This window comes from Cornus florida, unplaced genomic scaffold (assembly GCF_030987335.1).
Source record: "Cornus florida cultivar Cherokee Brave unplaced genomic scaffold, ASM3098733v1 CherokeeBrave_3.0.0_Hap2_Chr09, whole genome shotgun sequence".
Lineage (NCBI taxonomy): Eukaryota > Viridiplantae > Streptophyta > Magnoliopsida > Cornales > Cornaceae > Cornus > Cornus florida.
Window position 1 is genome coordinate 88,722,538 of NW_026775579.1, and position 24,230 is coordinate 88,746,767.

At 34.1% G+C, this 24,230-nt stretch overlaps 2 protein-coding genes across 2 annotated transcripts; one reads left to right on the forward strand and one right to left on the reverse strand.

Moving 5' to 3' along the window:
* Positions 1-3,144: 3,144 nt before the first annotated feature.
* On the forward strand, positions 3,145-5,867 carry LOC132274978 (putative protein phosphatase 2C-like protein 44). Its single transcript, XM_059776355.1, has 5 exons — positions 3,145-3,434; positions 3,763-4,053; positions 5,030-5,288; positions 5,398-5,552; positions 5,645-5,867. The coding sequence occupies exons 1-5, from the start codon at positions 3,402-3,404 to the stop codon at positions 5,780-5,782; spliced, it is 876 nt and encodes a 291-aa protein (XP_059632338.1). The 5' UTR covers positions 3,145-3,401; the 3' UTR covers positions 5,783-5,867.
* An 830-nt stretch (positions 5,868-6,697) lies between these two features.
* Positions 6,698-19,322, reverse strand: LOC132274977 (COP1-interacting protein 7). Its single transcript, XM_059776354.1, has 13 exons — positions 18,895-19,322; positions 17,570-17,749; positions 16,246-16,366; positions 16,124-16,163; positions 15,813-15,859; positions 15,679-15,734; positions 14,506-14,658; positions 14,120-14,337; positions 11,381-13,002; positions 10,197-11,162; positions 8,966-9,374; positions 7,132-7,197; positions 6,698-7,038 (listed from the first exon to the last, which is right to left on the reverse strand). The coding sequence occupies exons 1-13, from the start codon at positions 18,951-18,953 to the stop codon at positions 6,971-6,973; spliced, it is 4,005 nt and encodes a 1,334-aa protein (XP_059632337.1). The 5' UTR covers positions 18,954-19,322; the 3' UTR covers positions 6,698-6,970.
* Between the last annotated feature and the right edge of the window lie 4,908 nt (positions 19,323-24,230).

The following is a 24,230-nucleotide window of genomic DNA, read 5'->3' on the forward strand; positions in this document are numbered from 1 at the left end:
TTTTTTGAAGCTTTACTTGTCTGCTGCATGACCAAGTATTGTGAGTAATTTGACAATTTACTAGATCCTGTTTGGTTTTGTTATATGAAAACAGGTTTATGAGTGCTAAAAATAGAAACAGTTTTTATCAGATAAGGTTTGTTTCTTGAATTTTGATTATTTATATTTATCCGTTCATTTGATGGGGCAGCCGTGATACTTGGTCTGGGCAACATGCATCAAAGATGAGCTGCCATGTTCTCTTCAAGTTCCTGTGTGTGTTTTGTCTTGTGGCTTGCTCTCTATTTGATAAATAATTGAATGCTGTGATTGTTGTTACTGTTTTGTGGTAGGAACAAGCAGAAAAAACACCTATTGAAGCATTCTTTGAGCACAACCTAGGTAATTTATATACAAGTTTGCACTATCCAAAACTAAAAAGTTTCAGCTGGTTATTGAATTTTGTATAAATAATTATTCTGGTTTTTTGCCATGTTTTTTTTGGATTCCAAAGACCTTTGATTTCTTAGTTATTTTAGTATTAGTTCTTCCCACCCAAATTTTGAATATGACTGCTCCATTTTGTCTTCCCTTGCTATACGGTGTTGTAATAACGAAGGTTGAGCAGTGAAGCCTTGTTTTTTGTGTGTGTGATTTCTCTTGGCACATGAACTGTATCCCTCTTGTATTAATATATTCTCTTCATGTTCTGACAAACTGGATTGTTGCAATTTAGCTTAACAAAAAGCTTGTGGAATATGGATTGGTTATTTGTAAAGTTAATGGTCAGGTAGGTCTATAACTTATTCAACATCTTGAAGCAGGGCTAGATCCAAGTGAGGCTCTCTTTCTAGACTGTCAATTTATATACAGAATATATCATACAAAATGGATTTGGTTCATTGGGCTTGGATCACTCCAATACAAAGAATCATTAGTGTTCTTTGTAATTTCAAAACAAAGAACTATTTTTAAATTTAGAATTTGTCATTTCCTGGTCATTATAATGGAGATTGATTGTGTAAAGAAATTCTGTTTGTGCCAACATTTATTTTTGTGTGTAGAGGTACTATATATATATATATATTATCTTTTGCTTCCTCTAAACTCATACTTGCCAATTGCATGGGATACATATATGGTGTTGCTCGTACTTTTTGTAATAAGATTTGTTCTTCTGGGACCAAAAAAACTTCCACATTTAGAGAAATTTTTACGTAGTCGGGACTACATGGTTGATGGTCCACGTACAGACATCCTTTATCCTTTTATGACTCAATGCAATGTGTATGGATCTTTAGTTGCAATAGGCTTATTTTTTTGATAAAATTTTACATGACACAGAAAATTTACAAAAAAAAAAATTCAATACCTCATGTAGTACCCACCAATAAAAACTCTTCATTTTTTTTTTTTTTTTTTTTTATAATAGAAAATAATAAATTTTTCATTGGCTGAGGTACCAACCTTCTCGTACCCCAAGTACCCAATACTTAAAAAGCGTGAGAAAATAAAGACGTCCAACCTTCAAACACAACATTAATGCATTGTCCAGTTTTGGGCAGCTATCAATCTCTAAAATGATAGCTCTAAAATTCCTTAAGGAATTTAAAACAAAAAAGTTATTTGGTGGGTAAATTTTTTGAAACTCTTTTAACTATTAACATAATCTAACTTGACAAAAAAAGTTGAATTAGTAATGTACGAAGAAGGGAAGACAAAAAAAGAAATCATAATTAAAGTAATGGAGGATCTGGGTATACAAATTTAACCCAATCTATATGGTAGAATTTTTTTTTTCCTTGACTACATGATAGAAGTTAAAAGAGATGGAAAAAGAAAAGGAAAGAAAAATAAAACTAAAGAGAAAGATGGCGACAAAAATATTCCATTTTTATGGGTAGCCTTCATGAAAGAAAAAAGAAATTATATATACACACATATATATGTGTGTGTGTGTACATATATATATATATTTGTTAGAGAGAGAAAATTATTTAGAATTGTACATAGAATTGAATTTCATATGAGAGTTCATAAATCTTAAAACTCTTCAGGCTTTAAAGTCAAATAGGATTCAATAGTATTTTTTCTTTTTGTTGAATTGTTTCTCAACAATATTTTTTTTCGATTAAGTTCTGTGAAATTTTGCTCAGTATTATTATTTTTATTTTTTGGGTAGAGAATGAAGAAAGAAGATGATACAAAAATAAAACGATAAAAGTTTGCAATGAAATTCAGAAATGGAAATAGGTTAAATAATGGACAATATAGAAATTTTATATTTATTATTTAAAAAAGTGTGTAGCTTTGGGGGAAGTCGATTGAGAAACGTGTTTTATTGGCTTTGATTAATTGGGCTTTTAAATCACTGAGACTTTTTAAAAGTCCATTTTCAGAAATTTTACCAAACACTTATTATTATTGACAAAGAATTTTTTAGGCTTAGAAGCCCGTTTTGAGACTACAGGACGCCTAGCCAAACAGGCCCATTGAAAGTTTAAAATTTCATACTTTTAAGTTGAAAATATTTTTTACATTGATTTTTTAAATAGAAGAACTAAAAAAAAAATTAAAAAAAAAAAAAAAAGAAAAAGGAAATGAACAAAAATTTTAGTCCAAGTGTTTCTCTTCACCTATTATTTTGGGAAAGATTGGTCCAAATTCCAAAGTTGGTTCCCTTACTATCTCCCCTTGGACCAAATTACTTTGAAATCTGACCATGTCTTACTATTCTTCTCTTCTAGAGAGAGTCTTTGGCCATTTCAGGCTTTGCAGTGAGTGACAAGTTGTTCAAAGACGATGACTACTTTTATGATGGCTAAGTACACCTTGTTGAAGGGATTAGTTAAGTCAACTCCCCCATGACCCACACATTCTAATGACCAAACTAGCACATTTAAGAAGCTAGAAACGCATACGTGGCTATGCCTCCACACAAAATAGTTCTTACATTAACAAATTAAAATATTAAAATTACACTCTCTAATAAATTTTATCAACATAATTTCGAAGCAATAATAATTTTTTTTTAATTATTTTTTTAACTGGCTTGGTTTTTCTCATCTTGTTTTCAATTTCATTTGAAAATAGGGCCACATAACAAACTAATAGATGGATGAGTACCAACAGCCTAACAAAAAAAAGCTGAAATTGAGCGTTACGTGTTAATATTACGCATCAGAAATTCAAAGCTCATAAAATGCTTACATTTAATACCCCAAAACCATTTTTGTTCTCTCTAAATAAAACAGAGTGGAGAGAGTCTTAACACCGATAGACTTCTTCTTGACTTCCAATACCTTCAAAAATATATTTTCCTCTCTCTTCATTTTGATTCCAAAATCTTACCGTTTTATCTGATCATCCTATTCAAATACCGGAAATTCATTCTGCTCATCCATTTCACTTCCAGCATAAACATGGGTTTCAAAGATTTTCATCTTAAGCTTAAGGTAACCATCTCTCCCTACATAAACACACACACACACACACACATATATGTGTATCTATATGTTATGGTTTTTTTTGGACAATCAGAAGATTTTGATTATTGGGTTTTCTAAGTTATGATAGACATAACAAATGCAGTTTTAGATGATAAATCAAAGATTAAGAGCAAAAAATACAATTTTTTATAAAAAAAATTACTGATTTTATTTTCCTAAGCAAAACTATATATATGTGTGTGTGTGTGTGTAGATTGATATAACTAATATAACTAATGTATATATGTATGTATGTATGTATGTATAACTGAGATGATGATGCATAATTGGGCAGGCTTTGCGGCTGAGGCGATTTTTTATTGGAGGTGATGGGAATAGGGAAAAAGGGTATGAGAATGGAAAGAGAGCATCATGGATGATGCCCATTTCACATGGGTATCATGTGGTGGATGATCAGTCTTCATTCAGAGGTGGGTCCCATGAGTCAGACTCGGACTCGGTTGTGGTGCAGAGAGAGCAATTTGAAGACATGGAACTGTGGTTTTTCGGAGTTTTTGATGCTCGGCTTGGAGATGGAGTTACCAAGTATATGCAATCACATTTGTTTGACAAAAAACCTAAAGAGGTAAACTAAACTAAACTATTCATAGTCTTAATCAGTAAACTTTTTATATATATATATAAAATCTGATAATCAAAACATTATGAACCAATTCAATTTTCAAATTGATCTCCATTTTTCAGATATATGGTAATGTTTTGCCAAAACTGAACCAGACAGATCCTTTAGAGTATTTTCTTGTTTGGTTGTGATGTGAAGAGAGGTTTAAAGTCATAACAAATACATCTGTTTGCTTGTTTCATTGTTATGTCTCAACCGATGGTTAGATTTGTAATTTTCTAGTTTTTGTTTTAAATGTGATTATGAATTCATTAAATTTCTATTTTGAGTGAGGGAAAATGACCAGGCACCCCATGCATCCAATGCATTCATGGTGAGGGCCACACCCCCTTCACATAAATGCGGTGGGTTTGCATCTGACTTTCAAAATTTTTGTTTTCCAAGAAAGGTTTCAAAAAGCGTCATGATAGAACGTTTGAATGTCAAATATATCCAATTACATTTATGTGAGTAGAATTTTTGTTTTCCAAGAAAGGTTTCAAAAAGCGTCATGATAGAACGTTTGAATGTCAAATATATCCTATTACATTTATGTGAGTAGATATTAACGCCATCAGTGACATCATGATAAAGTCATTTCCACCCTAGACATATATGAGTATATGAAGAATAAAAAGAGTATTTATTTACTTGGAGAAAACAATGAGTAAATGCATATGGAAGGAACGATGCTCTATGCATTTATTGTGAGTATATGAGTATTTATCTAACCAAGGAAGAAAAAATAAAATAAAGTAAAATTTAAGGAATGCATTTTCATTCTCTCATTTACCCTCTTTTCCTTCCTCAATCCTTTCCCTACCTTTTAATGAGAACCAATAGAAAATTTTCCAATTATTTTTGTATCAGCATCACCTTTTTTCTTAAATTTAGAGTTGGAATACTCTCTCTAGCTTAAAATGTTCACCATGCCTTGCAGTCTCAGATAAAGAGGAAAAGCAAAGAAACCATGAGAAAGGCATATCTTGGCGCCAGAGCAAAACTCAGAGAGACACAGAAACCAGAAGAGACATGGAAAGCAGGCTCAGCATCTGCAATTGTGATCAATGGGGACAAGCTTGTGATCGCTAACATGGGTGACTACAAAGCTATCGTGTGTAGAGATGGCGATGCTTATCAGATTAGCAGAAGGAAACAGCAAGCTGCCAAACGACATTGGTCTCGAAGATTCATTCCAGGCACGGATTTGTTTCCGCGACAAATGACATTCAAGTTTTGTGTGTGTCTCATCCTCGTGCTAACAATGTTTGTGTGCCCATTTTCTGATTCTCACTTGTGTCATCTCAGGTGCTATACGTATGCCCAAAGTGCGCATTTTAGCATGCGACCCCGGCAATGCCATGAACGCAAAGCCCTCTAAAAGCTTGGAACTTCTCGTTGGTACTGAAAAAATAGACACTGATACTGAATTTGTGATCTTAGCAAGTAGTGGCATATGGGAGGTATAACATTTTATCATCACAATTCCTAATGTTTAACTAAACATTCCTAGAAAATTGAAGAGTTGATTTGTTTGTTTTTGTTTTTCTTAAAGGTGATGAAGCATCAAGAGGCTGTGAATCTGATTAGGCACATAGAGGACCCACAAGAGGCTGCTGAGTGCTTAGCAAAGGAGGCCTTGACTAGAATGAGCAGAAGCAACATTTCTTGCTTGGTCATCCGGTTTGACTGAGAGTGGCATGTTTGTTCAGAATTTGATACACATTATTGTAATGATATAATGTTTTGGATGATTCAAATGACTTTGTTTTCTTTTCTTTTCTTTTTCCCCCCTTTTTTTCCCTTTGCCAAGAATAGGTCACATTGTGGATATTGTTTACAAGGGTATGGGATAGAAATAACAGGAGTTCGGATAGTAGGAATATGAAAATTTTGAAGAAGAGTAACTCTGTAACCATCTTTATTTTTCATGAATTTTGTTGTGAACTTACAATTATGCCCCTCTTTTGTTCCTCTAAAACAGATTGTTTTTCACTTTTACTTTTAATTTCCATTTCCATCGGAACAGATCCTAGCAAAGAAAAAGTAGCAAAAAAGAATGTTTGCCAATGAATGCTTCCCCCACCCCTTTCACTTGTTAGAGATTTTAGGGGAAAACCACACACACACACACACACACACAAAAAAAAGGTACTTCTACCAACTGTATAAAGAGAATCTTTTTATTTTAGTCACCAAACTCCCTTTCCTTTTACTCCGTGACATTAAATTTTTGGGAGAAGGCAAGGAGGTTGTGCTTCCCTATACCCCCTTTACATAAAGTATAATGATTCAATTTCTTTTTTTCCCCCTTAACTTTTCCTCTCTCACTTCATCAGCAAAACAGCAAACACACACAAACTTTTGCCGACGTCTGGGCTAGAACCCCTCCCCTCCTCTTTGAGGATAGGGAGGTTATACCGCTAGGCCACACGCCTTTGCCAGCAAATGAACAATATGGGAATGGTGGAATCATTTCCTGGGTAGATTGCCAGTTTTGCTTTGATCCTTAGTATAGCGAGCAAATCTTCCATTCACTTGAGATTAAAAAATACACCAAAAGAAAAAGGGCAAAAATGAAAAGTAAATATCCAAAATTGCCTTCCAATTCCGCTAAACAATGTGCAAACTGAGATTCATTCAAATCTAAAACTAATCTTTTAAATAAACAGTTCGAAAGCTGCAAACCAATTAACCTAATGGGTATTGTATTAAAATGAATTTAAATGTACAATTTACAGTTTCAGCAACACCACAATTCGCAATGAACACTACTCTGACGCATTGATAGGCAAGCAAATTGATAAATCACGATAACTGTTACAGCTCACAAGGGCCAAAAGATGGAAAAAGTGCTGCGACCTCACCTCAGGAAATCCAGTCATGTTGCGAGCTTCTTTTCACTGGTCTTGCTACGGAAGGGCGACAACAGAGAGAAGTGCCGTGAAGCTGTAGCCAAATGAGGGAAATAATTGATCCCAAATCTTTATTCGTTTAAACAAGTGAGACTAAGAATGTGGAGATATTGTAGCGAGTACTTACACTTTTGTGAAGTAGTGCCAGCACTGGGGGTTTCATCTTGAGAGATAAGATTCTTCAATGTGAAAACTGATGATAAGAACCACGAAAATATAGTCAGCTTGTGAATACTGAACCAGTTATCACTGATATCACTTTAGCTACCATCGAAAAATATTAATCAACTTAGAGTTCAGTTTCACAAAAGTTATATGCAGAATCAGATCAGCACTTGCAATCTTCATACCCAACTCTAAAAAATTTCACACATGGTGCCAGAATGAATAAATAGACCATGTTTCCTGAACAAGCTTTTAATCTATTGGTAAAAAATTGGACTGGCAAGAGTTCGAGAACTAAATACTAGGCCGCTGTGGTGTTCAAGACATCCCACTGAAACTGAATCAGTTTATTAAATTACATAGCACTAGAGCATGCAAGATGGTAGTGTTTTAAGGAGATAGCAGCACTATAATAGAAATTAGAGCATTTATTGAAATCTAAACAAACCAAGTCCTAAACAAGTATTAAATGGAACAAATGAAATGGCCCTCAAGAGCCCAAAGCTACCATGCCATTTATTAAAAATCATAAATTACAACAATGATCGTTTCTTCATATAAGAATCTTTGCTATAAATATGGAATGCTTTGGCAAATCCCCACAGAACAAATACTTTAAGGCACTCTTTTTTTCTTTTTGAAAGGTAAGGCACGTGTATCTACAAACATAAAATGGTCAACTACCATGTCAGCAAAGCATAATACAATCAATGTTTTTTATTGATCCAGATTGTGTTAGACACATCTGCTATTTAATTTGTTAAAATTGGTTATCAACAATATATGTCAAAGGACAGCATATACTACCATTTGAACTGGCTAAGTTTCTTCAAGATAGGATTGCTGACTTGTTATGTTCAACTAATTAAGATTACCACTTGCTGTAACTATTCAAAGGTTACCAACTGAACCAAACTCCGAAGGTTTATAATGTAGTCCCTAAGGGGATCCAACTTCCTTGCCATATGGACACCTTTGTGGGTGCCGTACTAGTGGGCATAGTGGGTGATGCCTAGGCGGCCTCATTGTAAGATAAAGAGTTTGTTTTGGGAAGAACTAAGAGTTGGTGTTTGTCTAGCAACTATCTTATCATGCCCAGTAACCAGTGTCTAACAACCTTTTTTTTTTTTTTTTGTTGATAAGTAACCAGTGTCTAACAACTAGTGTTTTATTTTAGTTTGAACTGTTGTTTCCCAAGTGCTTGGTAGTAAAGTTGGTAGTGGTAGAGGTATTTAACATTGCAGTTGGACACTATATCTGTTGCAAGAGAAGACGAGAATGAAGCTTTTGATTATACTTTCTTTGATTAATAGAATGTTGGATGAGCATAGATACATTTATACTTCTCCCATTCTTGGTCGTGGCTTCTTGTTCAATATACTACCTCCCTCTTACTACCCACATCAGATTATGTTGTAACTTTTTCTTTAATTTCAACTTTAAATTTACATTAAAAAAACAAGATTAAATTAAACCCAAAAGATAATCAGCACCTAGCAGATTTGATGGAATTGATGAATTTTTTTATTGATGTGCGTTGAGCTTACATTTCAGAAGACATATCTGCAAATTGATTTTTTTTAAAACAGGATTTGAACACTGAATACATGAAAGGACAGCATATAATACCATTTTCAAATGGCATAAACTTCTTCTGTATGGAACCACTGGATTTTGCAAAGACCAGATTGTGAAATTTTGTGTTTAATTATTAAAGATTACCAGTTACTGTTTATAGTAGATCCATTATGTTCCACAGTTTATGAGGGCATCAAAGGCAGTGAAATGCACATTACCTTCACTAGAAGCAGCAGCTTTTGTTGCATTATCATCCGCCTCAGAACCATTGAGACTTGCATTATCCAATTCAACACTGCGGTCACCTGCAGCCGAGCTATGGTTCTTCTTTCCGAACTTCAAAAGTCGTCTGAACCCTTTCGATGATTCCTTTACCAGAGGTTTCTCCGATGCTTCTGGAATCTTTTCTAATTTCAGGTTTTTAAAATCAGATACCTGTGCTTTAGCAGTTTCCACTCCTGTCGTCACCATGTCCAAGCTTGTTGGGGGTGCTTTTCCATACTCTGAATTTACATTACACGGTTCTTCTAAAGAAGAGACTCGAGCATAAGGGGCATGATAAGGTTTTTCAGCAGTGTTAATGCTCGAAAACTTGGGCGATTCCTTCTCTGCATTACCAGTCATCACCTGATCACCACAGAATTAATATCACAACAATCAGATCAAACACAAAATTCTATCAGTTGCCACCCTATGGAAATAATAGTTTTCCTACCAGAATATTTAAAATTATGTATCCACCACAAGGGAAATTAACCTAATGCTTTATGCCAGTTCAGAACAAAAATCCAATTCAAATATATTTTACAATAAAGCTCAGGCTCTCGAGTACTGTTTATTTGTTAAAGTGGAGAGTGAAAACTGTTTCAACATATTATGGCATGGTTCTAGACCGCAATTTCCATACATACAGTTAGTATTTAGAACACTTGACCCACAGTAAAACTAGGATTATAAAAATGCTACTGAGCTCTGAAAGTAGGAGCATAAATAGTTCCTGAAAATGAATCAAATCCAAAAGAAAATAGAAAATTTGAAATATGTTATCGGGGTGACCAGAGGGATCAGAAGCTTGCTCAGCTTAAGGGGCACTTTCACAGGGTTGTGAAGACATTCTTGTCAGTCCGTTTTCAGAGCTGAGCCAAGTAGCCAACTGACTTGCACAATCTAAATATTGTTTATTGAATCCAACTTGTAATCAGGTTTATACGAGCAATAGATTACAATTAAAAAAGAATAAAAATAGCATGTGGTGCTTCCAATTTAGATAGTCTTTTTCATGTTAAGCCTTTCCAGATTTCAGTTTTGAATAATTAAATTCCAAGAACCGTCGACTGTTCTAATTAATTTAGTTTATCTTGACAGAGAATGTTATAGGGGTGCAAAATCAAATTATTTTAAGTCAATGTTAACCACATAAAAATAGTTATGAGCCACTTTTGATTTTACCGATCCTACTTCATACGAAGGGGGCTGCTCCTGTAATCGGCTTTGAATGGATTCTCCATTAGTTTCATCCATGGATGAAGTTGGCGCACGAATACAAGCATACTCTGATACAACCTCAACTTTCGCTCCTACGTCACGATTATCATAATGTCCCTTTTGTATCCCCATCTTCTCTACTGATGCATGTACAATGGAAATAGAGGGCTTCTCACATTCGAGCACCACAACAGTCTTCTCAACTACAGGGTTGTCATCCACGTCACTCTGATGATCTATCTTGCCATTGTCCCTGTTCAGTTCAGCAGTTTCAGAAGTTACAGAAGAGTTGCTATCATTAACCCTCTGTGTCATCTCTTTTTTCACTGATTTGTTCGGGCCTACATCTGAAGGTCCTTTAGATGTTCTGATTTTCAGTTCAGGAAGGGTTGCTGCCTTGCTTCTATCGAGATTAATAATAGCAGATATTTTCTTGCTCTCAGGCCCGTTGGATACCTTTGGCTTTGATACTGGTTCAGCACTTCGGGTCTTCACTGAAGTACTCTGATGACTGCTGATGGTCTTAGGTTCTGACAATCTTCGAATCCGCGCAACAGAAGCCTTTGAATCAGGAGTAACCCCACTGCTTTCTTTCTTTGGCTCAGACAATGATGACACCGATTTACTCAACCTATTCCCTGGCAAGTGGCTACCATCACTTGATTTTCTGGCTTTAGAGGCCTTCTGAGTATCACCTGATCCAAGTGAAGCAGTTCGTATATTGGACCTCTGTAGAGGTGATGAGAGTCCTGGTTCTGAATCACTGAATTTTGATCCTTTGTGAGAACTTGGGGAAAGTTTTGTCGGCACTTGTTTTCTCGTTTGCATAGAGGGCAATGGTGACTGAGTAGAGGTGGAACTCCCTCTGGCTGCAATTCTCTTTTGCCTCTCTTTCTTCAATGCTTCTATTCGTTTCATCTCTTCTTCTTCCTGTAAAAGAACTATAAGATTTAAGTATATTGGAAAGACCAAGCATTCTACTTGTCAAAGGAACATGAAACTGTAAATTAATAGACACCATATGATGAATAGTAACAGAAAAAGGTTAGCTATGGCCTAACCAAGATCACCAACTACTTTAGGTGTTCATGATTCTTAAACTCCTTGTTGTACTGTAGCATGCTGAGAAAATAATTATGCTTTAGTACCTTCTCTTTCTTCATTTTCTGGAGTTCAGCTTTGAAGCTTCTAAGCCTCTCAGCACGTGCTCGTGCGTCATCCAAAGGACTTGTTTTTGATGGTTTCCCTTTCCTTATTGGCCCCCCTGTCTTCTTCTTTTCTACAGAATCTGGAGTAACCTTTGACTTCTGATCCTTTTCTGACTTCTTAGACCCTCGCTTAACAGCAGTCACAACTTCTTTATTTCTGTTGTCCACTAAAGCAGCATCTTCAACACCAACCTGCATTTTGTAGTCTAGAGCAGGGTCAAACCCAATAGACATCTTTTCTGTTCTACGCTCAGGCATGAAGCTCAAACCATCTGGTTCATAGTTAAATTGGCTTCCAACCATAAAAGCATTGTTTTCTGACTTCTGAACCGTTGATGGAAGCTCAGAATCCATGTCAATAGCGGTTCTGTTATCAGTTCCAACATGATCTAGTGACATTGATCGGAATGGAACTATAAATGATTCATCAGCCATATCAGATGACAAACTCCTATTGAAATTATTAGTGGCACGCTCAAATCCATTTACAGCCAGAGGATCTGTTGAATTCACAAAATTTGATTGGTTTCCTCGTCCATTAATCATGAATTCATCATTTGCACCTCTGTTATATACACCCTTTCTTCCATTTATTTCACTGACTTGTACATCATCTGTGGACCCTCTACCATCATCATAATGACCCTCTCCTCTAGATATTAAAACTTCGTCATTTGACAACCTCAACGTGCGAGTCACGTTTCCACTAGCCTTATGAAATTCAGTTATCATCCCTTCTTGTATTTCAACTGCATCCTGTCTACCAAGAGCTAAAGGATCATCACCCACTGTATATTGACGTCTTTTCATTTGAACATCCTTTTCGTTCACAAACATGCTTTGATTGGCAGCACGATTATTTTCATCAGCGTCTCTTAGTAAACAATTTTGAAATGCCTGCCAGTGTCCAGTATCTGTCTCCTTTCCACAAACATTTTTTTCCTTATCATAAGAATTTAATTCATCCACTGATTTTTCATGTCTTCCTTTTCTTTTTGAGGATCTCAAAGAGTTCTTATGCATCATCTCTGAAGTATCAGTTTGCAATTCTCCAGCTTCATTGTCAGACTCACAGTCAGAAGCGGGTTCAGATTCGCTACCTGAAGAATTCTGCCGTTTTGATGTGATGTAATTAATGTTCCGAATGACAACCATCCCGGATTGCTTTTTCACTGATCTCCCAGCCTTCTTCCGTGGTTCCCGACTTTGTGAAACTTCCTTCTCTGATGCCAAATCATCATGTAAACTTGTTTTGGAGGCATCCATCTCCCATGTTTCTGATTCAGTGTTGCTATCTCTACTGTCCAAGGATTGCCTTTTCTGTCTAGGGCCAGCAGCAGGGGATCGATAATCCTCCACTGGTGGATAAGGTGGCTGGTAAAATGGACCATTTCCTGGATAGTTCTGATAGTAGGGCATTCCTTGCATGGGATATGGTTGAAACACAGGCATGGAACCATTTGGGGAATGTATGGGCCAGGAAGGAAACACAGGATGTGGAAACTGGCCTTGATAATATTCTCGTTGACCAACTGGGGCTTGGTGATCCATAGGTCTCTCATCTGGGTAACAAGTGGACATATTCAACTTAATTGCCAAAAAAACAAGTGAACAAGATACTCAACTCAACAACAGATTTTCTCACTATTTTGGACAAGCTAAGTGGACATCATAATTATATCAATTCAAAAGGCAAACAGTGGAAAGAGAAAAGAAGAAGAAAATAAGAACACAACATTGAGGAAATTTCTGGGGTTTGAATAGCATCAGGAGAAATATCAATCCTAGTTTGAAAGATTTTTTTAAAACATGTGTATGCTTTTCAAGCATGATAATTTCTCTCACAGTTTGATTTGTATACTTTTCAGGAACATAATTGGATTCTAATTGTCTCACATTAGGGAGGATAATGATCTGACCAGCAGATAGCCTAAACTAGAAGTGCCAGTGACTACACCAGAAAATTTGACCGAATTCATTCAGCCACTGAGATGGATCATAACAATCCTTTCTTAAAATCAAAACAAAAAAACCTAGATTCTTCGTTAACTTCAAAAATACACTCGCATCAGCAATTCACAGAAAGTGGGTGACTAAAATTAGTACACCAAACTTAACACGAGAGAAAAAACAAAACAAAACAGCAACAAAAAAAACGCACACCAAGCCTTTTCTCAAAACTAGAAGATGGTCTTGGCATTCAGAGCCAAAAGATTGACTAGTTTTGAACTTCTAAGGGGCTAATGAGGAATGACATTTTTCCATAGATCACTGGGCAACTAAGATGAGGTTCTATGGTTCTTTTAGCCACTGGTGTCAATTGATCAGTGTTATTAATAGGTGTCAAACAAAGTGAGATACTGTGCACTCTCTAACCCCTTTGAGTCAGCGTTAAAACAAGATATAAAGTTTCTATTCTCTTTCAGAGCCCTAAACAACTACAGCTTTTTCCATAAGACAATATAAATTGGCCTCTTACACATTAAAACTTATGTATAAATCTTGTGTGTTTGTGACTGGTGGATGGGGATAAAAAAATAAAAGATATTTGCATAACCATTTTGGAAGAGAGAATAACAATGACGGAAGTTATGTGGATTCCTCGGTAAGGATTACAAGCAAGAAAGGAATTGATAGCTTTCATTGTTAAAACACCTCACATATGACTTGAGTTCATACCTGCACTTGTGTTGACGCCTGCTTTTACATTGTTTTCTGAAGCCAACCCATTAGAGGATTCATTATGTTTGCTGGCCACACTAGAAAGCATAATGCCTGATGCATTCATGGTAGAGAAGTCCGATCGGCTAGACATCGCTTCTGCTGCTTCGATTTCAACCCATTCTCCACTTTCATGTTTTCCCTTCCACAAATCCACGAACCTTAAGCATGCATCCCTATCTCATACATAAATATAACATCCTCAGAAATGATCTCTTTTAAAAGAAATTTTGCTGTCAGTCAGAAATTGTTGGCGAAAAGGGAAAAATTCTTCAAATCAACTTAATATCTAAGTGGGGACCATGAGAGAGAGAGAGAGAGATCTGTTCTGTATTGCTGCTTACATCAAACGTGAGGCTCCAAAGCATTCAGCAAAAGACACCAGCAGTGCCATGTGATCAATGTCAAAACCAGCAGCTACAGCACGTGCAAAGTCCATGCCTTGCTCTTTTTGCAACACAATTTTGCGCGTCTCCAGGACTTTCAAAAGCTGAACTCTGATTAAAATGGAAATCAAATACAGTGAGATCTAAGAGCCCAATGTATGTAGACAGATGACAGCATTGCAACCTTAATACTTGAACAATATATCATCAGGACTCTTGACATCACTCATTTTCTAGTCCATTTTGATTTATAGTATGCTACATTTACTTTTGGAAGGAAATAGATTCAATTCTCAGCAAGGGAAATCTTGGTCATTTTAAAAATTTATGGCAATGGAGAGTCAGGCAAATTTGCAGGAAATTTGCAGGCTGTATGTTGTGTGAACTGATGTTATCTGGTGGGCCTAGTACAATTTAAGTAACAAATATGTAGGTGTAAGATGTTGAACCAATCCTGCTAGTGCACAGAATGGAGGTGGAATAGACTCGTCCATACAGCTAATAGAGGATATTTTAATTGCATTTACTTCCAACCAAATAGCTTAGATACCCAAGTTTGTGGAGAAACAAAGACTTAGAAATAGATAGGTCTGGATTCTCTAGAATCTAGCAAACCAAACACAAGGATGATGCGTGCATCTCCAAATAAGCTCTTACAAGAAACACATTTGAAAACATATACCGATTTATATAAATTTGTACGCTTTCTTTGTGGAAGATAACTGCTGAGAGTTAATTTCACCTCTTTTTCTAGTTGAAGTAAAATTTAGTATGCAGAATATAAGATGCATAAAAATTAGCTAGAAGTACGTCACTCAGAACAGATTTGAGACATCATGACATCAAGATATAAAGGTTATATAACAGAGATAGCAATAACATGCATCTGATCTTCACATATGGGTGTCCGTGACCACAATTTAACAAAAAAATAGAAATACCCCTGTTATAGAAGTATTTTGACATTTGAAATATTTTCAAATTGCACATACGCATACCATCTGACAAGGTTAATGAAATTCCTGTTTTACTTCCTACTGGCCTTCCCTCTCAGCAAACTTAAGCAAATCTAATGCATCAATGTAACTTGGTGATAGATGATTTGTCAATAATGGTAGAATTAGTATTTACTTTGAATTTCCCTCCTGCGTGATGGACCCATTTGCCTCAGGTGGATGTGTGCCAGGCTGCCAAAGAAAGAAATCAAATTACAGCAGTACATAATAAATTGCCATCATATGAAGAGGGTATTTGATGACAGTTACCTTGTAAAGGACGATTGCCTTCTCCTCATCTGGCGTAGGTTTGTAGTCTGTGCAAAATTGCAGGTGTAATTCAATACCACAAAAATAACTATCAGATTTAGCAAATGATATATTCAGCATCTAATGATCCAGAGTACAAATCTTCTTGATGGAATTATTCCTTTCAATATATTATGAAACATACAGAAATTACGGAAAGAATAATAAACCATCTTTTTTTTTTTTACAGGTAACAATAATAATAAACCATCTTTATTCTAAAACATTATGATTTTCTGTAATGTACAGAATTATGTCCCTTTAGTCAATACCTTCACTGCTTCCCACAGGTTTCACTTGACGAATTTCTACCTGCCATGCAGAAGAGGGGCCAAAACTGTGAATGATAGTTTGATGACATGTATGAATAGAAGTTCTAATAGATAATGCTTACACTGTTTAGCCCTATATCATTGTTTCCCTGTATGGCAATTGCTTCCTCAATTTGTAAAATCTCAGATTCTATGGTGTACACCCGTTCCAAGATCTCAGGAGTGCTCACAAAACGAACAAACCTATCAAAACATAACAGATATAAGTCCTTTTGTTTTGTTTTTGTAGGAACAGATACTAGCCGAGCAACACACCAATTTCAGTGAAAATGTCACACCCCAAAACCATGTGGCACCACATTAATGCACTCTGTCCAAAGGCATGACCTAATACTTTTCTGCCCAGGATGGGTTATTACAGGAAAACACAACATGCACAAGCAACACGTGCAAACAAGTAATATTTTTCCTATACAAGCTTAAAAACTTGAAGGGCAGGTTAATAATGCAACTGGAAACTCTTTAACTGACCTACGACTTCAACAACGAAATTGTGACAAATTTTGGAAAATCAAAGACACCTTGACTCCTCTATTTGCCAAGATTGATATCAACTGCCATATCAATCACCAGAGTGCAGTGTACTCAAACATACTAGCTTCTATCACTATTCTGTAATAGTTAAATAACCTGTACAAAATGTTGCAAATTTTAGAGAGTTGAACAAAAGGTCCCTCTCATGGTTAACAGCATTAGCCAAGACGAATTTATGTTGGGAAATTGGGATATACAAATTAAGTAATACACCATGTTAGAAGATTTAACCTTGAAATTAGTAGCTAATACAAACTTTCACAAACATTATGTATTAAAAAAATACTCCTGTATTTATAGGATGACCCTCTATTTTGTAGCAAAATAGAACGTGATCTGGTCAACAAAAAGAAGCAACCTTATGATCATGAAGAGGGATATGATGTTTTATCTTTTTAATCTATTTTGGGTACCTGTAATATAGCTCTGGCTACATAGTTCCAACACAGTGAGGTAGTATATGATATAATAGCATAATAACATCTGCGGTAAAATTCTAAATCGTAGTATCTACAAGCCTTTCAAGTAAACTAATTCATTGCTTCTGATCATTTTTTTTTTTTTTTTTGGAAATTCATTATATTATGCATTTTCTTTTGTGCAGCACCACACATTAGTCAGTGTTTCCTATATGCACTCACCTCAAGTAGAACTCAAACATAAGTCAATCTTTGGCCACCAATTTGAATTTACTTATCATTGAAGCAACAAAAAATACATAAATAAAAATCTTCATTTTGCTCAGAAAGAAAGAAAAATATCTCAAAAATGTTGACTCTAGATGGTTATCCATAATCATACTATGAAATTTAATAGAGTGACTTTCTAAGAGCATGATATAGCAATTCAAACCTTTCCACAGTGCCCTTTGTAAACCACGTTGCATCAGTGCCAGGTTCTGGTTCTAGCAAAATTGAGTAACCTCCCTTGGCAATCTGATCTTGAGCAGTCTTCAGGTGGGCAAGAAAAGGGCTTACCAAACCTGAAGCGATTTTCTCTGTCTTTGCATTTGCAGTGATAATCAAATCACACCTAATAAATAAACAGATAGCAGTCAGGCATGCATTTGCAGGCAAGAAAAAATGGAATATGTATATATATATATAGGAAAACTAAGAAGGAGAAAGAAACAAAAATTATAAGATCTAAAACCAACATTATATAGGAAAAAGTTTTGCAGGCAAATATTTGGATATCTGAAATCCTCGTCTCTTGGAGCAATCGCTGAATTTTCAACTAAGTTATACTTCAACGTAAATCCTACATGTCATCTTCTGATCGACCATTATACCACAGGGATATCCAACCACGGAAACACCAATAAAATCTCAGTTAAAAATGAAAAACTCCTCCTATAGCTACCACAGTATGTTTTCCATTTCCATTCTCAAAATGTAATTTTATGGTTCTCTTACTTATGACAAACTGAAGCAAAATTCTGTTTTCCAATAAAAGTACAAGGCACGTCCCAAGAAAAATAAAATTCCAATAATATCTATAGAATTCAATCGTGTTATTATTATTATTTTTTATGAATTCAATCGTGTTATTCAAGGGAAAAAAAGTCAAATCTTGCCGAAACTAAACTGTCCTGTAACTAATTTAATTTCAACTTGACTTCACCTATGCAAGAAGTAGATTCCGGATGAACAATCCGGGAACTGTGCCTCCTTGGTCAGAATTTACATTGTTTTCATAATGCTTTGTACTTGGCTCATGTTCAAAAAATTTGCAAAAAAAAAAATCACTATACAATTGTCAAATATGCAACGAAACCAAGAAATCCGATGTGACCCGAATAAAATCTAGATTCAACTGAATTGAAATTCTACTTATTAAGCGTGAACTTTAATTATATTGAATTAATACAATTCGCGACAATCCAAATGTCTAACTAATAACAAACGAAAACAAAAGAGAACTGCAAAGAAGACAGAGATCATTATCTTCGAAAACGTAAAATTTTAGAAAAGTCGACACACTTCGACTCAGATCGATCCACAAAAGATAGAACTTCCTCATACTTATCAAAAAAAAAAAAAGATAGAACTTCCTCATCGGGCAACCAAAAAAAAAAATCAAAATTTCATATTTCATAACCTAAAACTCATTCGATGAAAAATAATCAAATCAATTCAATCTCTGAATCGTAATCAACCAGTGATTGAAAGAAATACCTGGTTCGAGTAGGCGTCAGCTGAAAAATGGCAGAGTCGAGCCGAGTACTTGACTTCATTATTGAAAAAAAAAGACCGATCAGCTCCGCCTCTGCGTGGAGTGTAGTAGGGTTTATCTCAAAAGAAGATCAAATAAGCTCTCAAATCAAATCAGTGAATCATCGAATTGATAAATCCATAAAATGGTTGGAGTGCTTGATAGAAAATTGGTTTTGCTTTCCGAAAGTGAATTCAGAGTTGTGCGAGAGAAAGTTCAGAGCCGCTTTAATGGCTGCAAATAAGAGTGTGACGACTTTAGAGAGAGAGAGAAGAGAAGCTGCGACAATGAAACGACATAGAGATTAGAGCAAAAAGAAGCACTGCAAACAAAAGTCTAGAGAGAGAAAGAGAGGAGAGACAGAAGGAATCCAAGTGACTGTTGTTTATCGGATACTGACCGGTGCGAAATTGCTGATAAATATATCGTCTCGTTGAATTTCTCCTAAAGTAAAAAGAGAGAAAAGCTAAGGGTAGTTTAGGTAATTTGACTCTAGACTAATGAAAACAGAGTTCATAGATTAGAGAATAAGGGCAAGTTTTGGCATGGGATTTCTTTTTTTCTGTTTTTTTTTTTGACAACAATCTTCTAAGTTAAAAGCCATTATCATGAATTGAATTACTTAACTTATGACATTTTAAGTAAATCTATAACTAAAATTACATCACCAATTTAATAAAACTTCAAATATTGTGTTGTAGGACTAATTTTGTTAGTGAAAACTCCCTATTGAATAATATGTTGAATCATATAACATGTTCATGTAGTTGCACTCTACTAAGTTTGATGGAAAAAAAATCAAAAATAAAAAAAAAAAATCAAAAATTGAAAGATTACAACAACTAAGAATATCAAAATAATTAAAAACATTAAATCTAATGGATCATATTACAAGAAAGAAAGGAAGAGAATATTTGAAGTATTATAGCAGGTGATGATAAAAATTGAAAATCAAATCTCATCGGTTGATATTATCCTTCGTCTCAACCCCTGACCATTATGGTTTTCCCTATTAAGATTTTCACGAAAATCTACATTTTCTTTTGAAGGTTCTATGAATTAAACACTTTTTACTAATTTTGTTCCTGTCTGTAGCCCTAAAACAACACAGTATTTGAAGGACATAATATTTTAAGTCTTATTAGATTGGCTGATGTGGTGTAATTTTAGTCATATATTTACTTAAAATACCACGTGTCAGTGTGTAAGTGATTCAACTTATGATAATGTAGAGCGTTTTTAATGATCCTTATCCTTTTTTAAGGCGTCGTATTTTTGGTCAATACCAAAACAATAAGAGTGTTTTAAGTAGAAATCAGAATCATGTTCATTGTAGAAATGAACCATATTTGCTAACGAAAATTTATTTTAAAAATTTAGGAAACCAAAAAACACAATATTCTCAATTTGGTAATATGGGTTTTGAAAAAAAAAAAAAAAAAAAAAAAAATATTTTATATGTTATTAACTATTCTAACCAAATATCAACAGTCTCAAACATACCCTAAAAGGTCAAAATATAGAGTACAGGCAACGGGAGATTTGGGGACGAGATTTTTGTTCGTGAAATTACGAAAATGGCTGAATCACTTCCAACGATGACGTTGATGGTCGATACCTTCCCCAAGTAATTGTCCAGCGGGTAAAGAAGTGTTCTTGGTTAGTGGTTACCGCTAAAATGCGCATGTGGTGAACGCATACAGTTGTAGACGAAGAATCAAATAAAGAATTGTTAAAATTAATTTTATAGTAAGTAGCTAAAAATAATGCTTAAACACTCGATAATTTGGATATGGAACATAGGATTCCAAACAAGCCGCTTATTTTAGTGGTTCTTGGCTCTTCAATCAACTACTGCTTTCACATCATTGATTTAGAAGTATAAGTTTGAACAAATTAACCTCAACATAGCAAAAGTCATTCCCATTTTTTGAATAAGACCCACAATTTAGTACAAACTTATCTCAATCAATCAAAACCTAATTGACTAATTCAGATTTTAAAAGATAAAGCTGATCAAACATCATTACAAGGTACAGGAGTCTTGAACTTCACTTACTCTCTTTATAGAAGTTTCAAATTAAGTAAGTCACAATTTTTAAGGTAGACTAATATTTTAAAATAGAAGGAGTACAAATTTTTTTTTTTAGTCATCTTTAATTAATCATGAATCATACTTAAATGGTTTATGACAATATGATCACAATTAATCACAATTCGACATATAAGTAAAAAATTAAATAAATTTTATATATTTGTTTACGCGTCAAGCATATAATCCTTTGGAATATATATATATATTAAAAAAAAAAAAAATCATTACATTATTATTGTTTTATTCTTTTTTCCCATCTCTCATTTACTTACGTTTTTTTTCTTCATTTGGAGGGACTGGTAAAAAAAAGCTTGTTTCGAGGTTTTCCTTTTTAGTGAAACTAGCTTTTCTCTCTCTTCTTTTGATTATGGGAAATGGCTCTCCATTCTTACAAAAAGAAAAAAGGCCCCTCCATTTCCCAATTTAGGAGAAGGTACAACATCCTTATCCTGCTTCCATGGTGCTCTTTAGGTAAAAAGCCTTATTACCTTTCTTTTGTTATAGATAACTTGAAATTGTTACAATGATGGCGCGGTATAATAAACAGTTATAAATATTTTGGATTTTTTTTAATTTATTTTTTTCAATGTAACATGAACATAAATACGATACGATACGGACACGCTGACATGTTAAATTTTTAAATAGTAGGATACGAGTATGACTTGGACGCGATTATATTTAAATATAAATTTTTATTTATATACATTTATTGAGTAATATCACTATTAAACTTTAATTCATTTCTAATTTTTATACTAAAAATTGTAATGACTTTATATTCACAACTTTGTCGTAATAGTGTTTTTATTTTAAATAAATATATATATATTATATAATACATCACTTTTGATCATACGTGTATAATGTCAATTTTTTTTAAAAGAAAAAAGTTGAACATTTTAGAATGTGTTCATATTATTTTCAAGATTATCAGGTAGGTTTGTGATAGAAATGTTTGAAAGTGTTAACCTATATGTTCAATAAATGTCAATGAATTGTTCGGAAGTATCTGAAAAGTGTCTAAAATAATAAAAATTTATTTTTATTTACAGACAAAGATAGAAAATGACACAGACACGACACGACACGACACGAATGCGCCTCATTCAAGGAAGTGTTAGTTGATAGTTTTACTCAGTGTATTTTTTATTTATGTGGCATTATAATTGAACTTGCTTTATCGGCTGCTCCATGATAGTTACACATTAAGTACCCCTCAATTAAGATAAATATGCCATAAGTAAATTGACAAAAGATTAGTTGTTGTTCCTTTTGTTTTAAGCCATTTGTGGGGCCAATATTTTTAATTATGGGTGGGGGCACTAGTCCAAACAGATTTTATAACAAATGGGGACCTAAACATATTGTTCCGAAGAATGGGTCATGGGGCTATAGTGCACATTAAATGACAAATATATAATGTGGTCCTAAAATTCAATTTCCATCAAGGTCAAAAATAGAAACAAGTCAGAAGCATATTCATCCTTTTTTCTTTTCTATTGTTCCTACTTATTTTTCTAAACAATTACTTTAATGCACAATAGACAATTAGATGAATTATACATTACCCACTGTCGAGGGACCCATTTACCGAATTTAATATGGATATTCTTTGATCTAATCCGACGAAGAAAAATTTATAAATAAAATTCATATTCAATTTAAATATAAGAGAATGGGTGTGTATAATTCAATTTATTATCCGATCTGTTAATGGTGTATTTTATATATTTATTTATTTTGTAAAAAAAAAATAATAATGTCAAAAGAGATGAACAAAACAATGATCAGAATAAAATGAGAGAAAATGGAAGACAAATAAGATATGGAAAGGAAAAAAAATCTTTTATTCTTTATTAAAGAAAAAATATTTGAATTCAGGAAAAAAAAAAAAAAAGGAAAAATATTTGAGCATAAGAAAAAATAAAGAGAATGAAGAAGACGAGGAAAAAATAATAAATATATTTTGATAATCAACTAATTCATTTTGCCCTCGGAAATTAAAGAATAAATGTGTTCTTATGGCCTTCAAATACAAAAAGAACACCCCTCACCACTATCATCCACAACGATGAGTGTTGCTTTGAACATAACAGACTATCTATGGTGATTGTTCAACTACCTTACTCAGGGCATATATATTTCTTCTTATCACTATTTAGATAGCGTTTGGTGACACTTGTATATAATATGTTAAGGTATATTATTTTCTTGTTTACTTTTTTTTCTTTTTATTTAAAAAGTGTCTACCCTTATTTCTTTCTAGTCTCTAAAACTCCGTTTGCTTAATAGGATGGAAAATTTGATGGAAGGAAGAAGATAAGTGACAGATGATAGGATAATTCCCTAAGGAAAGGAAGATATATCTCCTTCATTTTTTGTTTAGTCGGATGTAATTGATAGTAAAAATAATAAATGTGGTAACACATTTTTTTGTTTGATTGAAAGTAAAGAAAATAGAGTTTTTATAACAAAAAAAAAAAATAGAATTTTTATATTATTTTTACTAAAATTATAAAAATATATCAATTCCAAATTATTCAACCAAACACAAAAAACTTTTCACTCCCATCCCTCCTCAATTATTCTGTCCAACCAAACATAGCATAACATTTTGACGGATCCATTTACCCAAGTTGTATAACCGCTCATTTGAGATTCATAAAGGGCATTTATGGGTGTGTGAGAGTAACTTTCTAGCAGAAAAATAAAAAAGTGCATTTTTATGGCACCAAAAAGAAATATGATATTTTATTTGGACAATATTTCAATTACTGAACAATTCATAATATAATTAAATTATTAATGACTAAGTTAATAAGAATATTTTTAAACTTGGAAATATGGAGGATGAAAAGGTGGTGCCAGTATGCAGCATATACACTGACCCACGACATTGTGCAGGTATGATTCCCATTCAACAATAATATTTAAACTCACTTTGATTTTTTTAATGGTTGTTGTTGTAGTAGGTAGGTTTGCTTTTACGTTCTCTCTCTATATGTATGTGTGTGTATATATATATATATGCAGTTTCAGGCAATTTCTTGGACAATGTTTTAGTAGTTTTAAGTTCTAATTAACACTTCCGGTCCCCAACCCCTCCCTCCCTCTCACACACATGGAAATATTAATTGTGAGAAACAAATTGCTCATCATTGCAATCTCAATTACCCTGTGCTTATTGGTTAATGTCTTTAC

Coding starts and splice junctions, on each gene's coding strand:
- LOC132274978 (XM_059776355.1), top strand. CDS start 3,402: ATGGGTTTCAAAGATTTTCATCTTAAGCTTAAG. Junction 4,054..5,029: donor TTGACAAAAAACCTAAAGAG/GTAAACTAAACT, acceptor CATGCCTTGCAG/TCTCAGATAAAGAGGAAAAG. Junction 5,553..5,644: donor CAAGTAGTGGCATATGGGAG/GTATAACATTTT, acceptor TTTTTCTTAAAG/GTGATGAAGCATCAAGAGGC.
- LOC132274977 (XM_059776354.1), bottom strand. CDS start 18,953: ATGAAGTCAAGTACTCGGCTCGACTCTGCCATTTTTCAGCTGACGCCT. Junction 15,735..15,812: donor AGGCAATCGTCCTTTACAAG/GTAACTGTCATC, acceptor TTTCTTTGGCAG/CCTGGCACACATCCACCTGA. Junction 7,198..8,965: donor AGCTGCTGCTTCTAGTGAAG/GTAATGTGCATT, acceptor TCTTATCATCAG/TTTTCACATTGAAGAATCTT.